The sequence below is a fragment of the Gymnoscopelus braueri genome (assembly GCF_963280865.1).
Source record: "Gymnoscopelus braueri genome assembly, chromosome: 9".
Taxonomy (NCBI): Eukaryota; Metazoa; Chordata; class Actinopteri; order Myctophiformes; family Myctophidae; genus Gymnoscopelus; species Gymnoscopelus braueri.
Window position 1 is genome coordinate 16,562,932 of NC_137610.1, and position 21,743 is coordinate 16,584,674.

A 21,743-nucleotide genomic window follows, 5' to 3' on the forward strand; every position below is an offset into this window, starting at 1 on the left:
CTTGGGACTGAAGAAAGATACTTTTATAACCACTGTTACAAATAAACGTAAACAAAATAAAATGGAATTTTGGCTTTCATAAGGTAGTCAAAAAATAATTACATTTCCCCAAACTGCTTGATAATACAGTAGCACCAGTATACATACAGTACAACCAGGCATATTCAATGTATACTTACACTCCTGAGGAAACTGGGATGCTGGGGCCAGGGCAGACAATATTAAACATGTGCATGACAGATTGAGGTTTAATTAAGTGCAAAATTTCTCCACTTTGTCCTTTGATAGAAATGTACAGTACGTGCATTATCAAATTGGGGTTAGGTTGTACCAGACTAACAACATTGTAGATTTATAACACCTTTTTTAACCAATGGCACATGTCTTTTCACCACATGACTTGTCAAGCAAAACACAATAATTATTTCAGAATGCATACATCGTTACAAGAATAAAATCAGCTCGCAAAGAACGGTTTCTCAATTTGGACCTCATTAAGGAAATGTTATACCTTCCCTTTTACACAGTAAAATCCTCACTGTTAATTTACCCATTTGGTTACATTTGTTCACTCTTATAGCTAAAAGAACAGTGAGGATTTTACTGTGTTCCTTAGTTTGTTCCTCGGTTGAGTTCCACTTAAAGCAGTACGGTGCAATAACAATAGCATCTGGCTGTTTGTACTCCACCATGGAGATGGAATGGAAGGAGGGTTTATGGCAAGCAAGGTGCAAGTACAAAAAGCCCAAACCACAGTGTGTGTGCGTGTGTGAGACGATGTTTTCACATATTATTCAGTTCCATTAGAGTCTGGTCCAGCATCTGGTGCATATCGAGGTTCTCTTCTTTAGCATGTGACAGTTTCTCTGTGAGAACATCAAATGAACAACATTAACTATCACACCAACAAGCAAGCACGCTTCAATCAGATGTTTAGCTTGCATTAATACTCAAGCTGTCCACAGTGCATCAACTCAGGTCAGTCACAAAGCTAACTAATCATGTTAACACAGTGGTTCCCAAACAATGGATCGGACCCATTTTTAGGTCGCAGACTCATTTTTAAAGGGTTGCGAGTTAATATACTGTATTTTTTTTCCCCATAAATAATAAAACTTGATACTGAAAATAGCTCATCTTAAGCTCACAACGAGTCATGCTTTGAGAGCTTGTAGTTCGGCCATTTTCACAGTTTTTGAAAATAGGCTCAGAATATATTTTTTGTAAGTTTGGGTGGCAGGTAAACACCACCATGTATCTTTTGGGTCTCGAGCTAAAACATTTGTGAACCACTGATCGAACCAGAGAGAAATGGCCAACAACACATTTGAGGGTGATCAAGGTCTGATAATTGCTGCCAAGCAAACCATGCACACCGATTACAGCTTACAACAAAGCGTTCCCTATATAGAATGCATTGATAGAATACAATATACACTACATCCATACAAGTCCATAAATATAATGCAGCGTTATAGTGTTTTCATATATTCTGTCTAATGTGCGTACTTTAATAATCCCTGATTTTGAGTGCACTTTAAATACCGTGTACAGCAACACAATATCGCAAGCAGAGCAGGCATCATACATTGAGTGGCTCAGATTGTCATTATATACACAGTATACACATTTAAAGTACATGGTTAAAATGTAAGTCACTGTTTAGTCCTCATTCAAGACCAATCTTAGCTCATTAGTGAGAAGACGTTTTTTCTCAAGTTGCAGGTAGAGAGGATCTTTGCAGTCAGAAGGCAAGTAGAAAGGGAGAAAGAAAAGAAGGAGGATTCAGTGGAAAACAGCAGAGCATGTACCATGCCTGTTGGTACCTACCTCATCTGGAACAGGTCAGTGTAGAACCCCCCATACTGAGCACATTCAAACCCAAGTCAAAAGAAGAACATCCACTGTGACGGCCCTATAAGAACTTGTATTACTAAAGCTAAAGCCTAAGGCCTGGTTTATACTTAGTTGTGTGCCGGTGTCGCACATCAAAAATAGCAGATCAGCCATTTTCAATGCACAAAATAGTGCGCAACCAAGTATACAGTAAATCAGGCATAATTTATATTTCGTCATATGCTTCCCAAACTGATTTTTAATAACTGAAGTGACCGGTGAGTGACAATGAGGTACGGCAAGGTATAAATCTAGATATCTAGAGTATGATATCGTACCATATACAATTCTATATAGTGATATCAGCAGTGGAACTTGGTCAATTCTCATGGAGAATCAACATCTGATAATAGTCACAGGCACTGTATCTGTGACTATAAACCTGATAAGACAAATTTGAGACCATAAGGAAGTTGGCTCAACTGTGTTTTATTACTTCTTTGATGTCAATGAATACTTTCAGAAGAGTACCAAAACAAAGAAGCATTAATCATGACCAAAACCTTTAGACGGCACCTGCCAATGGCTTCCATTTTCTGGAATTTATGCGTTTTAATGAAAGAAGAACGAGCGAGTGTAAATCTATAATTTATTTAGATTAATGACAGGATACTGTACAAAGATCATGAGTCATCATCACTAGCATCCCAAAGGATTCAAACAATCTGTGTCATACTAAAGTACTTTGTCCACCACCCAGATGAGGCTAAATTGATCCTACAAAAGCCTAATTGATGCTTCTTGCGCCAACAATTTATCCAGAAAATACATCCCTCGTTTAACGGCATGTCGCACGGCACTTCTTACACTGAAGCACAAATTAGGCTATACTGCACTGCATCTTCCTCTCCATTCCCAACCATTACTCCACCTGACCACATTCTCAGTACCAATCCAATGCAGATTCGTGCCTTCTGCTTTTCAAAACATTTCCAATGTCTTCTACTCCTGCCACAATACTAAAAGGTGTTGAAAAGTGCTAGCATGCATCAGTTTTAAATCATGAGAGCAGTCGCAACTCAGCTCAGCTTCTCTCAAGTACATGTAGTTTCAGATACTATGATTGCAATGCCGCTGCGAAATTGAGAGACTATACTTGGAACCAGTAAACAGTCTTCAGTTTCACAAACAAACAATGAAATGCATAACTTAAAAGCAAGGCTTGCTGGTTTTATTTAACCATGAGAAAATAGAAAAAAAAGGAAAGTTCAAAAAAGAAAAAGGACAGATTAAAGAGATACAGCTTACATAGAAGGAAAGGACGTTTATTTTTACACAACGTAGAGAGATTCTAAGATTCTGTACAAGAGATGGGATCCAACTAACGTTGACATGAGGTGAAAACATGAGGAGAGGAAAAGCAAAAAGACAGAGAGGGGCTGGGAAAATGGAGAGCAGGCTGGAGAGAGCGGACAGATGCCACTCAGCCGGCAGGAGGCGTCTTTGATGTGATGTAAACAATTTATCTGTGTGGAAGAGAAGAAGTAGAGTGAACCAGGGGGGCTTGCTGGTGAGAGGGGGCAGTGAAATATTGAGATGCGCACCACAAATCAACCCAGAATGTCGACACGGCGGGAACCACAATGCACCTCTCAACCACTTGATTTTTTTAAATGTTCACCTGTAATGTCATGCCCAAAATATAGACTTCAGTTTAAAAGTGGAGAGATACATTGCAGCCTTGAGATTCAACGCACATGTATTGAGCACACAAGTCATTCTTAAAACAGTGTGCCATGTGAATCACACATGGGGAGACCAGCCAGGATGACGGTAGACCATGCCATTTCAACTGACAAAATGACGCAACAAGAAAGGTCCTCCACAAACATACAAGTGGCCTTTCTTACAGACAGAAGTAGCCTTTCTTCCAGACAGAAATAGACCATGTTAGTAGTCCAAACAAGTGACAGGGAGTTATGCTTGATAGAGAGAGATTAACCTGGACTACAGGTATAATCAACAAGACTCATTCAAATGTTTCTTAAATACAATCCAGTGCATTTCAACAGAATTCTCACATGCTGGAGAGCTTTACAAAACTATAGTCAATATTTGGAAAGTAAAGACAAAGAAAAGGGGAAAACGCACAAACTCACACAATGAACACTGATTACTTTCAACTTAAAGACAAAAAAAAGGGGAAAACGCACAAACTTACACAATGAACACTGATTACTTTCAACTTAAAGACAACAAAAAGGGGGAAATGGACAAACTCACACAATGAACACCGATTACTTTCAACTTAAAAAGTAATGAGAGAAGAAATTTGAGACCCTCCATACTGTCTTTGTTCAAACAAGGACTGACACTGCTGATGCTATGCATTTCTTCATAGCTACGCTCGTCAAGGAGGAAGTATGAGAATAATTTCTCACTAACGGCTATTGTTAAGGTTTCACTTTTGACAATGGTGGTTGTTCTACAGACATGATATACAGCAGTGTCTTTTAATACCACCTTAGTATTATATTACTATATTAGACTTATACAAATCATTTTGTATGTTTAGCTAGATGAACCGTCTCAAAATTGTAGGAACAGAGACAGATGGAGAAAGGGTTTATAATGAACGTATACACGAGTATACAGGGAGGAGATGAGAGGGTGACAAGTGCAGAGTGATTGAATGTAAAGGGGAAGTGGGGGGTGTGTGTGGGGGGGTGACCCACACACAAACACACACGGGCACACGCAAGCAGGAGGAGGTGGTGGAGAATTACATGGAGGTCATGTCGTTGAGGGCGTGGTCCAGCTCCTCGCTGATGGCCTTGTACTTGAGTTTCTGGGCATACAACTCATCTATTGGGGTGGCAGGGGGTACAGGTGAGGTGAGGTGGTGGGAGGGTATGGCAGCATACATGGAAAGGAAGGCGGTGAAGAGTGGAGCAACCAGGCCACAGAGAGAGAAGATACACAAGCCACGAAGAGAGAGGCAGACAAACAAAAACGGGAAAAGAGAAGGAAGTTATAGCAGAGAGGATGACGGAATAGAATTGTAACAAGAGGCCATGGCAAATTCCTACACGCGTTCCAAGGAATGTACCACCCATTTCCATACCGATACAGCTACTGCCTCGGCCTTCATAATTACTATGACAGCCATGTGAAACATTCTTCTACCTACACATGATTTACCTTCACCCCTTGCCCTAAGTCAATAATCTACCAGTAATACTGCAGATCCTGATAAGAGGTAAACATATCCTAACATAGTGAAGCCCTAACTCACTTCCACCTACGGAAACAAAAAGTAAACTATCAGCCAAGTTGTAGAATGCCACAAGCAGATTTATAGCTGGGTTTGAAAAAGAACAGTAATGAATATAAAGGGTGGAAATGGAAAAAGTTTCTGAAGCAAAGAAATGAATAGGCTTACGTGGGGAAATGTTGCTGAGAAAATTGTAACAACCACTTACCCAAATATCAACGTGATTTATAACATAATGAGTTGACCATTTGAAAATACTGAGGAAAGTTCTACAATACTTGTAATTCTATAATTCTGAGGCGAAAAGTAAGAAAATCATACCTTCCAAGTCATCAATGGTCTTCTCAAGCTTGGCTACTGATCTCTCAGCGAACTCAGCACGAGTCTCAGCCTGTGGTGGAGGGACAGATTTAATGAGAACTCTTGCACCGTGTCATTCTGATCCTACAGCAAGTATAAAATAACATGGCCTCTGGCCAACAACTCCAGATAAGGTCCTGGGAAACTTGCCTCCTTCAGCTTGTCTGTGAGGACCTTGATCTCCTCCTCGTACTTATCCTCCTTCTGTGAGTACTGTGAGACGGAAAAGAGTAACACGAGTCAAACACATGAATGGCAATCTGATGGCGTATTTTCATATACTTAGGAAGACGGTCGCTATGAAATAAGGACGTCTGTGTGGCACTCCAGGCTCTTTTGTTCCCTACCCACCAAGGACATGGAGGAGCTGAGGGGTTCAATGGGCATGCACTGGTCTACAAGCCACACATACCTTCTCAGCCTGGGCCTCCAGTGACTTCAGGGTGTTGGTCACAGTTTTCAACTCTTCCTCAAGCTCAGCGCATTTGCTGTTGTTTTATGGGAGGGGGGTCAAGTGCAAAGGAATAGAAGAAAGATGGGAGGAAAAGGTGACAAAGTAGGGGGGACGAAGATGTACACAGACCAGGGGATGGACACAAAAAAGGGACAGGAAAAGTAAGAAAATGGGTAGAGGAAACAAAAACAAAACAAAAAAGTAAGAACTAGGGAGACTCAAAGAGGAGAGAAACCCAAAGTGGCCCAACAGGGCAGGAATGTGACACAGAATGTTTAAGTAGTCTAAAGTAAAGGTAAACATGCTTTAGAATAAAAGTTAGTTCTTGTAGTTAATGCATTTCACACAAGTCTCTTTAAATATGAGGTTTAATTGTTGCGTACTTCCTGCCAAGTTAGAGGTGTGAAAGAGTCAAAGATGCCCAGAATAAAAGAAATGTAAAAAAAAGCGTGAATAAGGAAAAGACCAACAAGTGGAACAAACAAGACAGAGATTTCATTCAGCGAGGTGAATGAAAGTCAAAAGAGGAGAGACTTCTACCAAAGATGCATCTATCGTTATTTCTGTAGTACCTTTGTGACGGATGAGTCTAGCGATTTTACGCTGTGCTCCAAAGCTCTGAGCTCTTCAGCCTCTCTTCGAGTCCGTCTGTTAGTGGGTGTGGCATACATTCAAACCACAATGTGCATGCAAATGACCAGCACATGCAATAAGAACAGAGGGCACATTGCACATATTGAGAAAAGGTCTTTGTGTTTTGTGGATTAGTTATTACAAAACCAACTGTTTAGAAACCTCAGCATCCATGCCGGTTATAAGTGTAGATGTGAGTAGAGGTCTTACCCCTCGTTAAGCTCAGCGCGCTCCTCTGTGCGCTCCAGCTCACTCTCAACAATGACGAGCTTACGGGCCACCTTTAGGTACACAGCACAACAAGTGTTACAATACAGTCAATACACACCAAACTGTATAAATTTAACACTGAGAGTGTACAAATGGACACAAATGGACCCTTACGGTTCCATTTGTGTACATTTGTACACTCTCAGAGTTAACACGATGGATTTTATAATTACAATTTTTGTAACATAGCGGGGAGGTATTGTATGTGCAGATTGAATTACAGTATGTACAGTAGTGTGTAGGTTGGCACGTATACTTTGTGATTACAGATGAAAGACTTCAATCTTTTTAATATTTATGATTGTAAGCATGGCAGCATGGGGTGGCTCCTGTAAGGTTGCCAACATCTGGGAAACTCGCCTCCTCGTATTTGCGGTCAGCCTCCTCAGCGATGTGTTTGGCCTCTTTAAGCTGGATCTCCTGGAGCTCCATCTTCTCCTCGTCCTTCATGGCCCTGTTCTCAATGACCTTCATGCCTCTGTGGGAGGAACAAACAGGCAGGAGGCGTTAAAGAGTCACCTACACTCATTACACTCAAATCTGTAACTTAATGCGGATCAATGCGCCCGGACGGGCAGAAAGAACGCAGGTGGGAAGATGCCCCGACAGCCGACACAGGGCCTCCCGGAGGACGCACATTAATACTGGGTAGTGAATCTTTAATATGCCCTTCCAAAGTCAAGGGCTGACAGCGTCCCCCTACAGCAGAGGTAGGGGATATAGTATAGCTTTTACATTTGAGATGACAGTAAAGGACTGTACACTGTCAGACTCTGCTACTGTGACGGCATTAAGCTCTGCTGCACAGAGGGGCCGTTTGTGTCCAAAACAAAAGCCAAGGGAAACGCAGCCACATGGCCCATTTATCCACAGCATCCCAGTTTGCCTCTGAATACGGCTCATGTTTGCTATTATGCACTGAACAGTCTGTGAGCTGCTTGTGCAAATGTAGACAAAGGGAGAACAATAAAGAGATTCCAAATGTATGTCTGTCTACGTGTCTATAAGAACCCACCTCTCGCTCTCATCAGCAGCCTTCTCAGCCTCCTCCAGCTTGGTCAGGGCGGTTGCCAGACGCTCCTGAGCGCGATCCAACTCCTCCTCCACCAGCTGGATACGTCTGTTAAGGGAAGCGACATCGGCCTCAGCCTGATGGGGAAGAGAAGGAGATGAGAATGTTAAGAAAAGTTGTAGACAAAAACAAGATCAGGGTTTACGCACAGATACACATACGTGTCTACACACAGGTGTTTACACAAATACAAAACATCAACGCAAAGAATGCAGGGGAGTTAGATTTTTTCCCTATGCCTACAGTATACACAGTGAAATCCAGTGTGCGACTCTTAACCACATTAATCCTGGCGTCCTTATTTTGGGCAAGCCATTATAGGTGAAATTTCTGTTTAATAATAATAAAGTTTTTAAATCGCCAAAGTACAAAATTGGGCTAAGTGGTTAAGAGTTAAATTAACAAACACTCAGTGCAATTGAGGTCTCTGATGTAATTTTTGGCCCTGAGCTGAAAGTAAACATTGTTAAAATGCCTCTCAATGAGAATCTCTAATGAGAACAACGTCCCAGGCTGCAAGAAGGTTGAATACCTAGCCTCATTAGTCAAGGCCCTAGAGAACAAGGCCAGGGGCTATTCGACTGTACTGTTAATGCAAACACAATCACAGATTTGTCCCAAGGTGAAGCACCAATGTGTTTTTAGTATTCCAGTAGTATAGTCATTTTAAGGTTAGTCGTCATTAAGAGACATATCAGGAGAACCACAATAGCTACAAGTGTGTTCAATGAGTAGTTATGTATTTAATAAGTCGTCTGAACACTGGTCTGTGGAAACCTGTACTGCTTCTCCATTACTGGTCTGTAGGCCTGTGTATGAGACCTGTGGTTAAGAATGTATAATCTTTAATGTTTGGTGAGGCAACGCAATCCACCTTAGTGTGTGTGTGTGGTTTAAGAAGACAAACTCCAAGGTCTCTTCACCTCGCTAGCCTAGTAACTCACTGTGTAAAGACTTTGAGTGTGCTGCGCAGGGGCAAAGTGCACTATGTTGTGAATAGTGACAAAAGTGAGTGTAGTTGAAACCAGTGAACCACAGATAAATGTATCAGCTCAAACACTGGTTTCAACCCCGCCCAAAAAGAAACACCCCATGTTTGCTTAAATCTACTAAAGATAGGCCATATATTGAGCTTGTCAAGAGATTATAATATATATTCTAGATAGACTTATATTCATTTCCCTCTCCTAATAATAGCTGCAGCATGGTTTCTCATGGTAGGAAGGCAAGTCACCACTCTTTGAACAGAAGAACACCCCTTGTCCTTATATGGGCAATTTATAGCCTACACTACAGCAACAAACTGGTTCCTCTATGCATTTCCTGGTGAGATCAAACCGTTTGACTGCAGAACGATGTCAATGCTGTCAGTTGCACTGCAACAAAAATGCATGGATAGTCGTCCATCTGCAACCAAAGAGGCTGTTGCAACGCTCCAGGGTTGAAACTGATCACTTCTTTTACCCTGAGATAACGTTAATCTGGGCAATAAAACCGAGAGCTATGGGTGATGTGGTGGGACCGACACACACCGTTGTACGATCACGTAAATAAGCTTAGAAAGCTCAGTTTACAGACATTCCCCCCCTATGGAAGAGGAGGGCTGCTCGCCTCGCATCCCCTCCAAATATACTATTATACACGAATACAAATATATAATAAATTACGGATGTAATTACGGATATAGCGGACGACGCGCGCGCGTTAATTTTACATTTATTTTTAATAATGCTAAACATGCTTACGTCTTCTCTGCTTTTCCTCTGAGAGACCAGTTCTCTCTGCAGCCTCTCGGCTTTCTCCTCAGCACCGTCTGCCTGCGACTGCAGGGATTTGATCTTTCGCTTAACCGCCTCCACCGACATTGTTAATAATTGTAATAATAAATGCTAAATTTGTGGTTGTTAAACTACAGAAAGGTCCTTGTAAACTGTGCACATGAGGCGACAAATGCCGCCTTGGAATGTCGTGTGACTGTGTTCTGCGTGAAGACAGGCTGCACAGTGCGCCGGATTTTTAAAGACGCACTCAACGGCGGCACTCATTTCCACCGGAAGTAACAGTGTAGTATTTTCTTATAAAGCACAGTGGTGTAAAGTAACTAAGTACATTTACTCAAGTACTGTACTTAAGTTTTTTTTTTAATGTTTTTTTTTTAACTTTACTGGGGTATTTCCAATTTTCTGTGTCTATACTTTTGCTCCACTACAATTATTTGAAAACTTTTTAGTTACTAGTTAGTTTTTAGATTTAGATTTGTACTACTAAACATTAACCATTTAAGTTCTATAAAAAAAAAAAATCGGCTATTTGAAAAAAGCCGATCTACAAGCTCACAACAACAAGCTTGTAGATCTGCTATTTTCAAAAGATTTTTATACATTTTGAAATGGGACATACTGCATAATGAGTAGTATTGAGTACTTTTACTTTTAGTACTTTAAGTATATTTTGATGCCAGTACTTTTACTCAAGAACATTTTTAATTTCGGACTTTTACTTGTAACAGAGTGTTTCTATATTGCAGCGTTGATACTTTTACTTAAGTAAAGAAATGCAGTACTTTTTCCACCACTGATTATTTATTATTATTATTATGCTGTGTGTATCTGCGGTGTGTACGCGCATTAAATATGGATGAGCTATAATTGATTATCAAACCAATATTGTCACTGTAATTACTAGGACGCACCCAGTTATTATTGATTGATTTATGAGGCTACTGTGAGCATCCATCAGCTCATTTGGATTCATGGCAAGGTTTCTTTGGTTGAGTTACAGCGCCCTCTGCCGGACATACTTGAGCAGTACACATAGGTGGTGGAAATACTGTGACACCAGGCCCGTTCAATGGATAACCGATAATAATAATGGTCGATCCATACTATAAAATGTTATGCTTAATCTTCAGTTCTTACATTACGGTTGTTTACCTAAACTGACCAAATGTTGACTGTCATCTTGCACATAGATACATTGTTGAACGTTGCAGTTTTTCATGACATTGTCATTATATTTATAAATGTGCGTGCAACTTTACTTGGCCAAACCCAGTTCCTAGTGGTTCTGACATCTACGTTGATGTTTTCAGTCATGTTTCTAACAGGATCTTTAGTCAAATATAGGCTAATTATACTATTAAAAAAAATACATAAAATAAAGACTATTTTCTATTTCTTATTTAATAAATGTTCATTATAACATTAATGAACATTTGGCATGGGCGTGTTCACTCTCCATGCTACTGTAGGTTTACTAAAAGCATTGGCATCGTTTTCATTTTGCATGATCGGAGCAAAGGAAACGTCTAAATGCTGTAGGCCTATATGTGGGGTTCAGATTATTTGAGAACTGGAGAGTAAATTAATTATTCATTGAAGATTTTTCAATAATTGGTCTAAATAAACATTTCCTTGAGGAACCCCATCTGTGGCAAGACGTGGCCACAGCCCTGAAACGTGCGCTCTATCCTGACCATATAAAGCAGTGCGCTATATTTATCCACTCGCTTCTTTAGGCTACTCTGCGCTCCTGGAAGACTGTGGCTTGCTTCAGCAAGTTCACTCTCCTCTGTGATCTTAGCCTACTTCAGTTCAACCAAAGAAATAGTTAACAACAATGAAGATATCTACAATTTATAGCCCAAATAAATCAAATAAAAAACCAACAACTTAGATTTGTTTAGTTTCTATGTTGAGATTGGTTGGATTTTTGGAATAGGTCTAGCCAATTGTCCATACATTCTTTGCGTCGATTCGTGAGTGATTGTGGATAGTGAGCAGTGCCAGTGAACAGTGAAACGACAACTCAACAATAACATGACCTGCTGTCAGTATAACAATTTGTCATATTGACAAACAATATTTTGCCAATGATGGGCAGGTGTGCAACACCAATATACCCACTACCAGGTAAATTAGCATCCCAATAAGAACGTATTTCGACAGATCAGTGGGCTATCAAAGACAGATCAAGTCCAGTCACGTTGATGCTGTCGTTTCACAAACTCACAGTGACAAAAAGATGTGAAGAAAGCTAGAAAGTGCAGGAAGGAATAGGTGCATTTGTGCGTGTGACTGTGTCCCCTTCATATACTTACGTCGGCGGCCTTCTTGTCGGCAACCTCAAGTTTCTCCTGGGCGTCCTTAAGAGCCTCGGAGTACTTGTCCAACTCATCCTCAGTTCCCTTGAGCTTCTTCTGCAGAGCTACCAGGTCATCCTCAAGCTGATCGATCGTGCGTGTTTTATTGAGTGCAGATAGTTTTGTTCAGAAGAGGGTGACCAGCGTGGAAACAGAGTGCGTGAGGCAGCAGGGCGCACGGGGCGCACAGAGCGCAGACAGACAGAGACAGACAGACAGACAGAGACAGACGGACAGATGGAGAGAAAAGAGAATGGAGAGAAAAAAAGTTAGAAGAAGTTCATGCAAGTGTAATAGATTACCTTCGCCGCCACCTCATCGGCGCTCAGCAACTTTTCCTCTGCGGTCTGGAACTCCTCAAACACTTTATCTCTCTCGTCTTCGGCCATGCGTAATTTCTTTTCCATCTCTCTCATTTCATCCTCTAACTATATATACATGCATGTGAAGGAAAAAGTCATATAGCTTTACTTAGTTAAGTATAGCTAGTGCAGTGGTTCTCAAAGTTTTAAATGTCAAGGACCCCCATAACTCTGAGAGTGTACAGATGGAACCAAATGGACCCGTATAAGGGTCCATTTGGTTCCATTTGTACACTCTCAGAGTTACAGACTTACAAGGGTCCATTTGGAACCCCCCTCAAGGAACCCTGAGGGTCCCACCTTGAGAACCACTGAGCTAGTATACGTTTTAAAATGACAACAAAACATGCATTAACTAAATATAATAGATTCCTTCACTACAGTCGATCAATTAAGCTACTATTCATAATTAAGCTATAACATAATTGTTGACATCAATTGACTTTCACAGGCAGTTGAGATAGAAGATTTAGAATATCCCCAAAAACCGCAGGAAAAAATGCTCTAATTCTTAATTTTAAATCCTTATTCGGAATCATCGGTGAAATCAATTAATCCATTATGTAGGAGACAGACGATCCATTTAACCCATGAAGTGCTGTGGCTCTCATGCAGCCACCGGTAATACTCCTGCTTTTTTCTCTCTACGGTTCTTTGGGACCTTCCAAAAAACAAATGCCGACCTGTTTGCTTCTATCCTCGGCGGCTTTCTTGTCTCCCTCAGCCTGCTCAGCTCTGTCCAAGGCATTCTCCTTGTCGAGCTTGAGCATCTGCATCTTCTTCTTAATGGCATCCATGGCTGTTTATTGTGTTGTTGCTGCACCAAAAGGTCCGAAAGAAAGGAGACTGAGGAGGTTTCGAGCGTCTGTGCCGAACTGAACGCAAAGCTGGAGTGCGAGCTCTTCCTGGCTGTGATCTGTCAAATATGTACTTTCAAGGGGGGGCCACTGGATTCCTTTGGCCATCCACTACTTTTTTGGGTGTGGGCGTGTGGGGTGCCTTCAGTTTTTTTAAGGATCAGCCCTGCGATTCGTCGCTCCCAGACATTTGACCGCTGATATGCCTATATATGGGGGTGTGATGGCAAGCCAACAGCTCCTGCAAGGAAGCGTTCCCTATTCCTAATGTAATAAAAGCCATTGCATGGGCTGAGACGATGGAGGCAGTTAACTTTGAGGGGCAACTGGCTGGATGCATCTTCTGTTACCTGTAGTGTAACAAGTTGGTGTAATTAATAATAGGACACCTTGTTTCCAAATAGCAAGTGTCTTTATTCAGCATCATCTATGGCAATTCTATTCGCGGCATCACTTTATCCTTGATTTAGGTTTCGTGCATGCCATGTCCTACTGGCTGACTTACCTTGATTTAAATCTATGTCACCTAGGGTGACTCGGCTTACCATTAAGCTATTTCTCATTTTGGGCCCTGACAGGCTGGGATCTGGACCAAGAGAAAGCTCTGGCCAGGCTTTCATCAGCTTACAGCTACTGTGTGTGCAGACTGAGACACTTCCTCAGGGATGCGTTGCATTAGTCCAGTAAAATAGCTTCTGTCAGTGAGAGACTGAGGTCAAACAGGCCCTAGAGCCATTGTTCACAGTCTGAGATGTGTAAGATAGGGAGGCGTGTAGCCTAGGCTACCTGATAATGTATTGAAAACTGTAAACTGTTGTTGGTGGATGTGTGGCTGTAGCTGAGTAGCCCTCTAGGGACAGTCTAATTAGATGGTATTTGTAACCTAATTATAACCACCAAGCAGTTGTATGTTGGAGAAGAGAAATGTTAAATATACTCTAAACTTTTAGGATATTGATTCACTAATCCACCATCAATTGATATTTGTGGGATCGCTTTAGCGATCACACTAATGTTATCTTCACTATTTATTTTTATTATTATTATTATTATTGTTATTATTATTATTATTATTATTATTATTATTATTATTATTATTCCCGTTTTCTGGGTCATTTCAATGGAGAAATGCCATTTAGTGACGTCATAATGCATAATGCTATTCTAGTGAATGGTAATGCCATTCTAGTGACGTCATAATACTGATGTCATTGTATTATGACCCTACTATAACACTACTAACACTATCAATACTTAATACCAGCTCAACATTCTTAGCGATCCCACACTGTTTCTTCAGGAACAGTACTTTCTAGTTTATATTGATATTTTATTTTATTATTTTTGAGAGTGGAAGACATTCTGTTATATGGTTTATAACACAAACATAATGCCGGTGTGATAAGACTACATGGGTTCTTACAGAGCCTCTTCTGCTCTTTACAAAGATTCTCAAGCAGATATTTTTAGTATCGCCTTCTTGAACACCTGCCTTGGTCAGTAAAGTAGCACCGAGACTCTCTGCCAAGTGGCCAGGGCCCACTGCTATGGGATATGCCCTGAAAATAATCTACATCTATAGTGGACTACCGAGTCGTGTCTGTTTCTTAGATCATTACATAGTAGTACAGCCTACAGAAATAACTATCAGCAATAAAAGCATGCATTGCATGTGCACTTTGTCAAGTTTAAAATTGTCATACACATAACGTTTGAGCAATCTGGGAACCATTTGGTAAACCTTTGTTTTTGCCTCTTATAGATAGATAGATTATTAATCCCAGAAGGAAATGTGTTCATTTCTGGAGGCACCACCTTTTTTGTGTAAAACAGGAACTTGGTTTGGCTCCTCCCCTTTCTTAGTCCATTTCAGTGCTTTAGTGTTTATTTCTACTAACAAGGCAGTGGTGCTGTGAGATTCACTTTTGAATGCCACAGCAAAACAAAGGTTTATATCAAGGTCTGATAATCCTGCAAGTACCTGTTGTATAGGGTTGTAATAGGGGCGAAACAGTGGATAGCCGGATGGTGCAGTGTCAACCAAGTGGTCGTTGCATCCTGGGTTCGATTCCGATTGAGGATCTATGTTGTGTCCTTCCTCCTCTCTGCCCTCCGTTTCCTGTCTCACTGCAATTCTATTTGAAGAAAAAAAAAAGGCCAAAATATATATTGTCAAATACGGACAATAAAGACTTTGTTTCTGGTCAGCTTTTCCCTATTATTTTCCTGAATACAAATCTTCGCAGAGTGTGTTCTGTTGCACTTTTTTCTTTCATGTATTTCTCAAGCTGTGAGCAATGCGGCAAAATGTTTGTTGTGAGGTAAAATGTTTAGTCGATTAGATCACAAACAATGCATGTATACTACAGACAAACAAGGACTGATTGTTAATATCTAAGTGTTATAAAGTGTAAATTATGCCATTACATTTTATTACTGACAGGAAAGCGCTTTGGGCCTGCACGACTTCTTTACTTTTGAATTGCAATTTGATATATTACTAATTGTCTAGTATTTTCACTCTGAGAACTCAGGGGAGGTCTGTGGTGGCATGCTGGATTTGCTGAGGCATTCTGGGAATGTAAATAACCTCCATTATCATGCTTTCCTTCAACATATTGAAACTGTAAAAATAGCCCTAGGTCCAATGAGCCTGCTTTGAAGTGAGCAGTCACAAACCTTTTTTTCTGTCTAGACGTTGCCTTCCAAACTCAGATGTTGGAAAATTAGAGTGGAAGCGTTACTGTGCTCACACGTACAGGTTTAGTTATTTACAGGTGCGCTCTGGAGATAGTGAAAGAAATCAAAAGACATGCTCAGGCTATCTTTAATTTCACCATATTAAAGGGCATTATAATAAATGGCAACAGAGAGAGAGAGAGAGAGAGAACCTTTGAAATGTTACTGTCAGTGTTTTGGCCATGGCAGCTTTCTGCAGCTACAGTTTCCCTTTCCATGCCTCTGAAGTTAAAAATTCTCCAGAGGTATATAATTTTGTGCTCTTTGGGGAAAAAAAGAAGCAACCCACAGCTACTCAAGTCTGCTTCTGGCCCTTTGTCAGAGAATCTGATGTTGTCTTCCAAAAAGCATTGCATTGTAAAATACAAACTACAATTTAATAGTACAAGATTTTGTATACAAATCTTATTCAGATGTAAAGAGAAAACCCTGGTATGTAGCTCACTGATTTAGTTGTTTCTTACCTTTTAAGTATATCTTTTTATGGTTCAATCTGCTTTTAAAACATTTATGCCATCTACTCTAAGGTGACTTTTGAAGCGTAATCTGTTACAGATTTATTGACATTAAAATTGTAATAAATTACAGACATTTGACTACTTCATCAAAGTAAACTCCCCAGGTATTTCCCTCAAGGTGCAAACATGTGATACTGTGTTACTTCCCAACCCTGTTAGTGAATACTAACTCTTTATCCCAGTGTTAATTAAATGGTTCCTTTTGTACAACAATGAACACTAAGAATTTTGCTGTGTGGTCGTGGACACTTGGGTCTTAGACTGGCCTCTGCTTGTGTCCAGCAGAAAACAGTGTGTCTTTCCTGCGTGAAGATCACCAGGTTAAGCTAGGAATCGACACGGTGCTCTCCCTGCTAGGTTGCAGACAGCTGAGATGCTCTGGCCAGACCGATCAAGAATGCATTCCTCTGTGTCTGGCAGAGACAGTCCTGTCATCGCACAATTGCTGTTCTTTTCCATGGATGGACTTGACAGTGATTCCAATAACAACATTTTTATTCAAACTCAAGTTAGAGAAAGATGGTTACCTGAATGCAATCTGATTCAGACAACTTTACTCAAGATTAGAGAAAAAAAGGTTACCTGAATGCAATCTGATTCCGACAACTTTGGAAACAAGTAGCAGGTTCAGTTGCAGGTGTTCTTTATTTTTCAAGTTATTTTGGGGTCTTTTTCTGAGCCTTTATTGACAGCGACAGGGAGAAACAGGGAAAGAGAGAGCAGGGGAGTGATATGCCGCAAATGGTCTGCCCGGCTCGGGGGGTGTCAAACCGGGGACTCACTGTCAGGCATTAGAGCCTATGTGGTGCGTCTCTACCACTCAGCTATCAGGCGCCCCAGTAGCGAGTATTATTGACAGAGCAGTATTTCCAGTTGCCTTCATGGCTATGGTAATGGTATACAGTATCAGTTGATCTGGTACAGTGAGGCTCCCCAGCATATATGGAATGTCCGGTTTCCCTCTGTGGCTGGCTACTCAGGGAGGAGCTGAACTTGACTCAGTTGTTGTGCGTGAGACTGGGGCCCTGGGAGAAGGAAAAAAAACAACTAACATGGCTAAATACTGCATGCATATCACAGCTGAATCTATGTCTCTATAAATATGAATCATTATGTCTACATGGAAGCCTTATCTTTATGTCTATATGGAAGCTTAATTATTATGCATCTCATTCTGATAGAAAGGTGAGTTTTGGCTCCTTAATTCCTTGAGACAGGACATTTGTCTTCCCACTGCCCTCTTGGAAAAAACACAACATTTGGTTATAAAACTAATGGGCCAGTAGTTGCGTATATGCCACCACTATACTACAGTACAGTAGATGGCATACAGTCTCTGAAGAGGAAATCAGCTGGGGAATCTAAAGCTGAGAATAATTATATTAATGTGTTAAGGCCACAGTATAGTGACCCTCTAAGAAGCAGAGTGTTAGTGGGCTTCTTGTAAAATACCATCTGAGGATATCTGCAGACATGGGGGGCGCAGATATATATATAGAGCGCCTTGGATCTCTGTGACCGCACCCTTAAGATTAGTTAGCTGATGCAGGGGTATATTCTTTTAGAGCAGCAAATGGGGAGGGGGGAACTTGGAGGGCGCAATCCAAACCGTAACTTGAGCGCCAGTTATGTTCCTTTGGCTTAGAGTCCTGACACTTCAACCGGTGGCATGGTGCACAGGCGGAGGCCTAACCAACCAATGCACATGCACTGCCTAACATACAGTAACCAATATGATGACTAATTTTGGAAGCTAGATGACCAGGTATATGGCACTAGCAGTCCTGCAATTACGTGTGATGATTCATCTGTCATTGAAACATCACCCTTACGTTTCCCCCAGGAACTTACAGTACACTGTTCAGCGGGCATGATTTTCCGTGAGACCCCTGCTCAATCATTTGTGGTGTCAAATTCCTGGGCCAGGGAGGTTACATATTTCTCCTGCAGGTGCCCTCACCTGTGTGAGGTATTTGCTGCAGTAGAGACTGTGTGGAGACTGATGATGGAAAGGCTCCATCACCGGTTGGACTGCTGAAACCCCTATTGAAATTCAGCCAGCTTTACATCGGCTTTACACCCATAACTTATACACTATAGGTCGCCCCTTCAGCTCAACGGCAATAAGCAAGTCCTCAGTTGATCTGTGTACGGCACTGTACATTACTTGGATGACTATTTTCAGCTTGAAAGTTTTTAAACACATTGCCACAACTGCTCTCCAAATATAGATCAACAAAAGTAAAAACTTCCCCTAATTTAGCCTTTTGTATTGGAGAGAAAAGGGTTTGCTAAGAAGGATGATTGCAGCCTCTGGGATACTATACAGGCAGTTAGACTTTTTTCAAAGAAAACAAGCAGAGCTATGTGGATAAAAATACCAAAAGGGAAGGTTTTCCTGCACTGAAAAGGCAGCTGTGGGTGGCAGTCATAATGGAGGAATATTTGTGGCCAACCAAGGGCTCCTCCCAAAATGTTTGTTTGTGTTCCCCTTCCACCGATGGGGACGCACAGAGGCAGGAATGTGAGCCATATCTGATGCCGCTCTGTCAGCGCGGACTAAAAGCGGGGGTGCATTAGGGGGGAACTGTCACGATTCATTTCAGAGTCATGCATGATGCCGTTCGAGAATGAGAATCCCGATTCAAAATAAAATGCTCTGAAGCACTAGACATGTCACAGCATGAATACCCCCCCCCCCTCCCACCACACATATGAATCACACTTCAAATTGGGGAAGCAAACCTTTGAACTTTGCTGTGCACATCAAGGGTCAAGCCAACAGGGAAGTGAAGAAAAAATGATTGTTTATGGCCAGCTTGACCTTCACCCAGCTTTAGATAAGACATTCCTCACACAGCATCAGGGCTTCATCCTTGTCTGAAACTCTTCCTTCAGGGATCAGAGGCTGTCGAAAGCTTTCTACTGATATGGGGGAGAGCTGAAAATGTTGTCAAGCGCTACTTTGTAGACAGTTTTTATTGCACTTGACAGGGTTAAGGTTAGGGTGTTCAGCTGTATCCTCTCATAATTGCTGTCTTTTGCTACCTTACTTGTTTTGTATCTCTTCAGCTCTTGAGCCAACATTGTGTTGATAAGAGCCTTTAAATATTTGCCTAAATTCTTTTGCCCTATGATGTCACGAGGTTAGAACTTTCCGTGTTTGAGCACAGAGGGAGAATCCTCCATATATGTGCCCATATAAGGGCCCTCGGGTGTAATGGCTCTGTGTAAGCGAGGTGAAGAGACGGAGAGGGGCTAGGGTACCAAGGCCTTTTTTATGAGGTCTAAGGATGTACTTGATACTTTCCATTCCATAGGGCTATAAAACATTTTGGTATGCGCTTACAGCTGAGCCACTGTTCTCCCCCATTACACGCTTGCCTCTCAGAACGTTCTGGCACACAGAGACATAAAACAATGACAATTAGAGGAGGATGTTATACTAGCGATGGAGTGCTGTAGTCGTGTATATCATGTTCAGTTCTGACATTGTCTGGCATTATTTCTGACATGGCATCAAAAAAGACGAAAAGCCCTGAAGTGCTCTCAAGAGAATATATCAGGGGCTTTTTGGGTTGGATAAATATCACCATTCCCTTTTTTGAAGAAAAAATAAATAAAGTTGAAAATTGAATTAGAAAGTGAAGGTTTAAAGCTTGTTTACGTGAATGGACTCCAAAACCTGAAATGTCCAAAGCAAAGCCATAATTTGGAGCCTGCGTGAGAATCTGTGGTGCTGAGACATTCCAGTGCGGTTTTGGGTGAACGTTTGAGAGTTGACAGGATGTGTGGTGTGACTGGTGGTCTTCCTACAGTGAGGAATGCCCCCGGAACCATCTCTGCAAGTACCTGCATTCCCCACAACAAAGCCTCTGTCTATGAACCCTGTGTTTGTTCAGATGCTGTGACTGTTCTCCAGCCAGACTATAAGGCCCAGGTAGCGAACTGTAAAGCAGTTGTGCAAAGTCATAAAACGACTGTGTACGAATGCACGAGACATCAGAATAAATAGACATCCAACTAGTGTGGTCTGGCTGGTTCCTGCCCTAAGGCCTTAGCTGTCTAAGATAACAACGTATGATAAGAGTGTAATTATCCTCTGAGGCTGCTGAGCGAAAACATCTCTCCCGTCAAGAGAATGGGAAAAGGTCTGAGGACAGAGAAAACGATGTAGGTTTGGGATGACGCCCTGGATCTCTCGTTAAAATAAAAATCAAGAGTCGTCTCTGGGTCAGCCTTCAGCTGGGTAAATACGGCAGCGGAAGACTAGGATGGGGTCACATTGATTAATCACTCTGGTCTGTTCTCAGTCTAAATCCACTCAAGAAAAATGGCATCGGAGTACAGAAAAATTCTGCTGAGCATTCAGTGGAGCTGTTTATTCAGCTTTAATACAGGGTGGGGAAGCCACAGGATTGAGAGAGAGAGGGGAGAGAGAGAGAGAGGAGAGAGAGAGAGAGAGAGAGAGAGAGAGAGAGAGAGAGAGAGAGAGAGAGAGAGAGAGAGAGAGAGAGAGAGAGAGAGAGAGGTGGGGGGGGGGGAGAGAGAGAGAGCAGGAGCCAAGGACTTTTCTGTGCAGAAATGGCCTCTCATCTAACTGGCCTTCAAGAAAGTTTCCTTATTAAGACAGAGCGGGATTGGATGGACGAGTGTTACATTTCACTCTCTACAGTTTATATCCCGGGAGACACGACCGATCAGTTCCAGTCTGCAGCACAGAATGAAGCAGACAGTTCTCCTCTCCCACGGCTCACAACTCAACACTTTGTTTCATTCTTTCAGAAATGATCTAAAACCAGCAAAAAGGAGGGGAAAAATCAACTGCAGACTCTGGGAAAGGCCGTGTTTGGAAGACTGGGGTGTTGGGAGCCTCAGAACATACAATTTAATTGATACACCTTCTGTTACTTGCAAGAGTTTTCCAAAATTAGCCCCCCACTTCCAGGCTCTGGCCCAAGATAGCCCCTGCTGTCACTGCTGACTAAGAAATGCCATGCCGTCCTTACATGATGGTTAAATGAGCTGCTGTGCCGTCTCAGGAGACACGGACAGCAAATGCTGTCACCCAACAGAAGGAAAATCTGAAGGTGACCGACCTGCCGTGAGACCAGCCCACACTGTATATCAAAGCACATGCCAGCTGTTGAAATATATCTGGTGAAATGGCAGAATTCTGACTTCTTGAAGACGTACTCAACTAATGACCTAGAATGCAGGGGACCTT

General features: G+C 41.7%; 1 protein-coding gene across 4 annotated transcripts; it reads right to left on the minus strand.

Annotated features, from left to right (window-relative positions):
- Nucleotides 1–98: 98 nt before the first annotated feature.
- On the minus strand, nt 99–13,319 carry tpm1 (tropomyosin 1 (alpha)). 4 transcript variants are annotated; one of them, XM_080437400.1, is made up of 10 exons: nt 13,086–13,315; nt 12,343–12,468; nt 7,843–7,976; nt 7,188–7,305; nt 6,768–6,838; nt 5,883–5,958; nt 5,621–5,683; nt 5,432–5,501; nt 4,623–4,701; nt 3,146–3,362 (listed from the first exon to the last, which is right to left on the minus strand). In XM_080437400.1, the coding sequence occupies exons 1-10, from the start codon at nt 13,197–13,199 to the stop codon at nt 3,359–3,361; spliced, it is 855 nt and encodes a 284-aa protein (XP_080293526.1). In that variant the 5' UTR covers nt 13,200–13,315; the 3' UTR covers nt 3,146–3,358. The 4 variants fall into 4 exon arrangements, with proteins under 4 accessions (XP_080293528.1, XP_080293527.1, XP_080293526.1 ...); XM_080437399.1 differs by lacking the exon at nt 12,343–12,468 and adding an exon at nt 11,999–12,124 and having other exon boundaries at nt 13,086–13,309; XM_080437402.1 differs by lacking the exons at nt 3,146–3,362; nt 4,623–4,701 and adding an exon at nt 99–866 and having other exon boundaries at nt 13,086–13,319.
- Between the last annotated feature and the right edge of the window lie 8,424 nt (nt 13,320–21,743).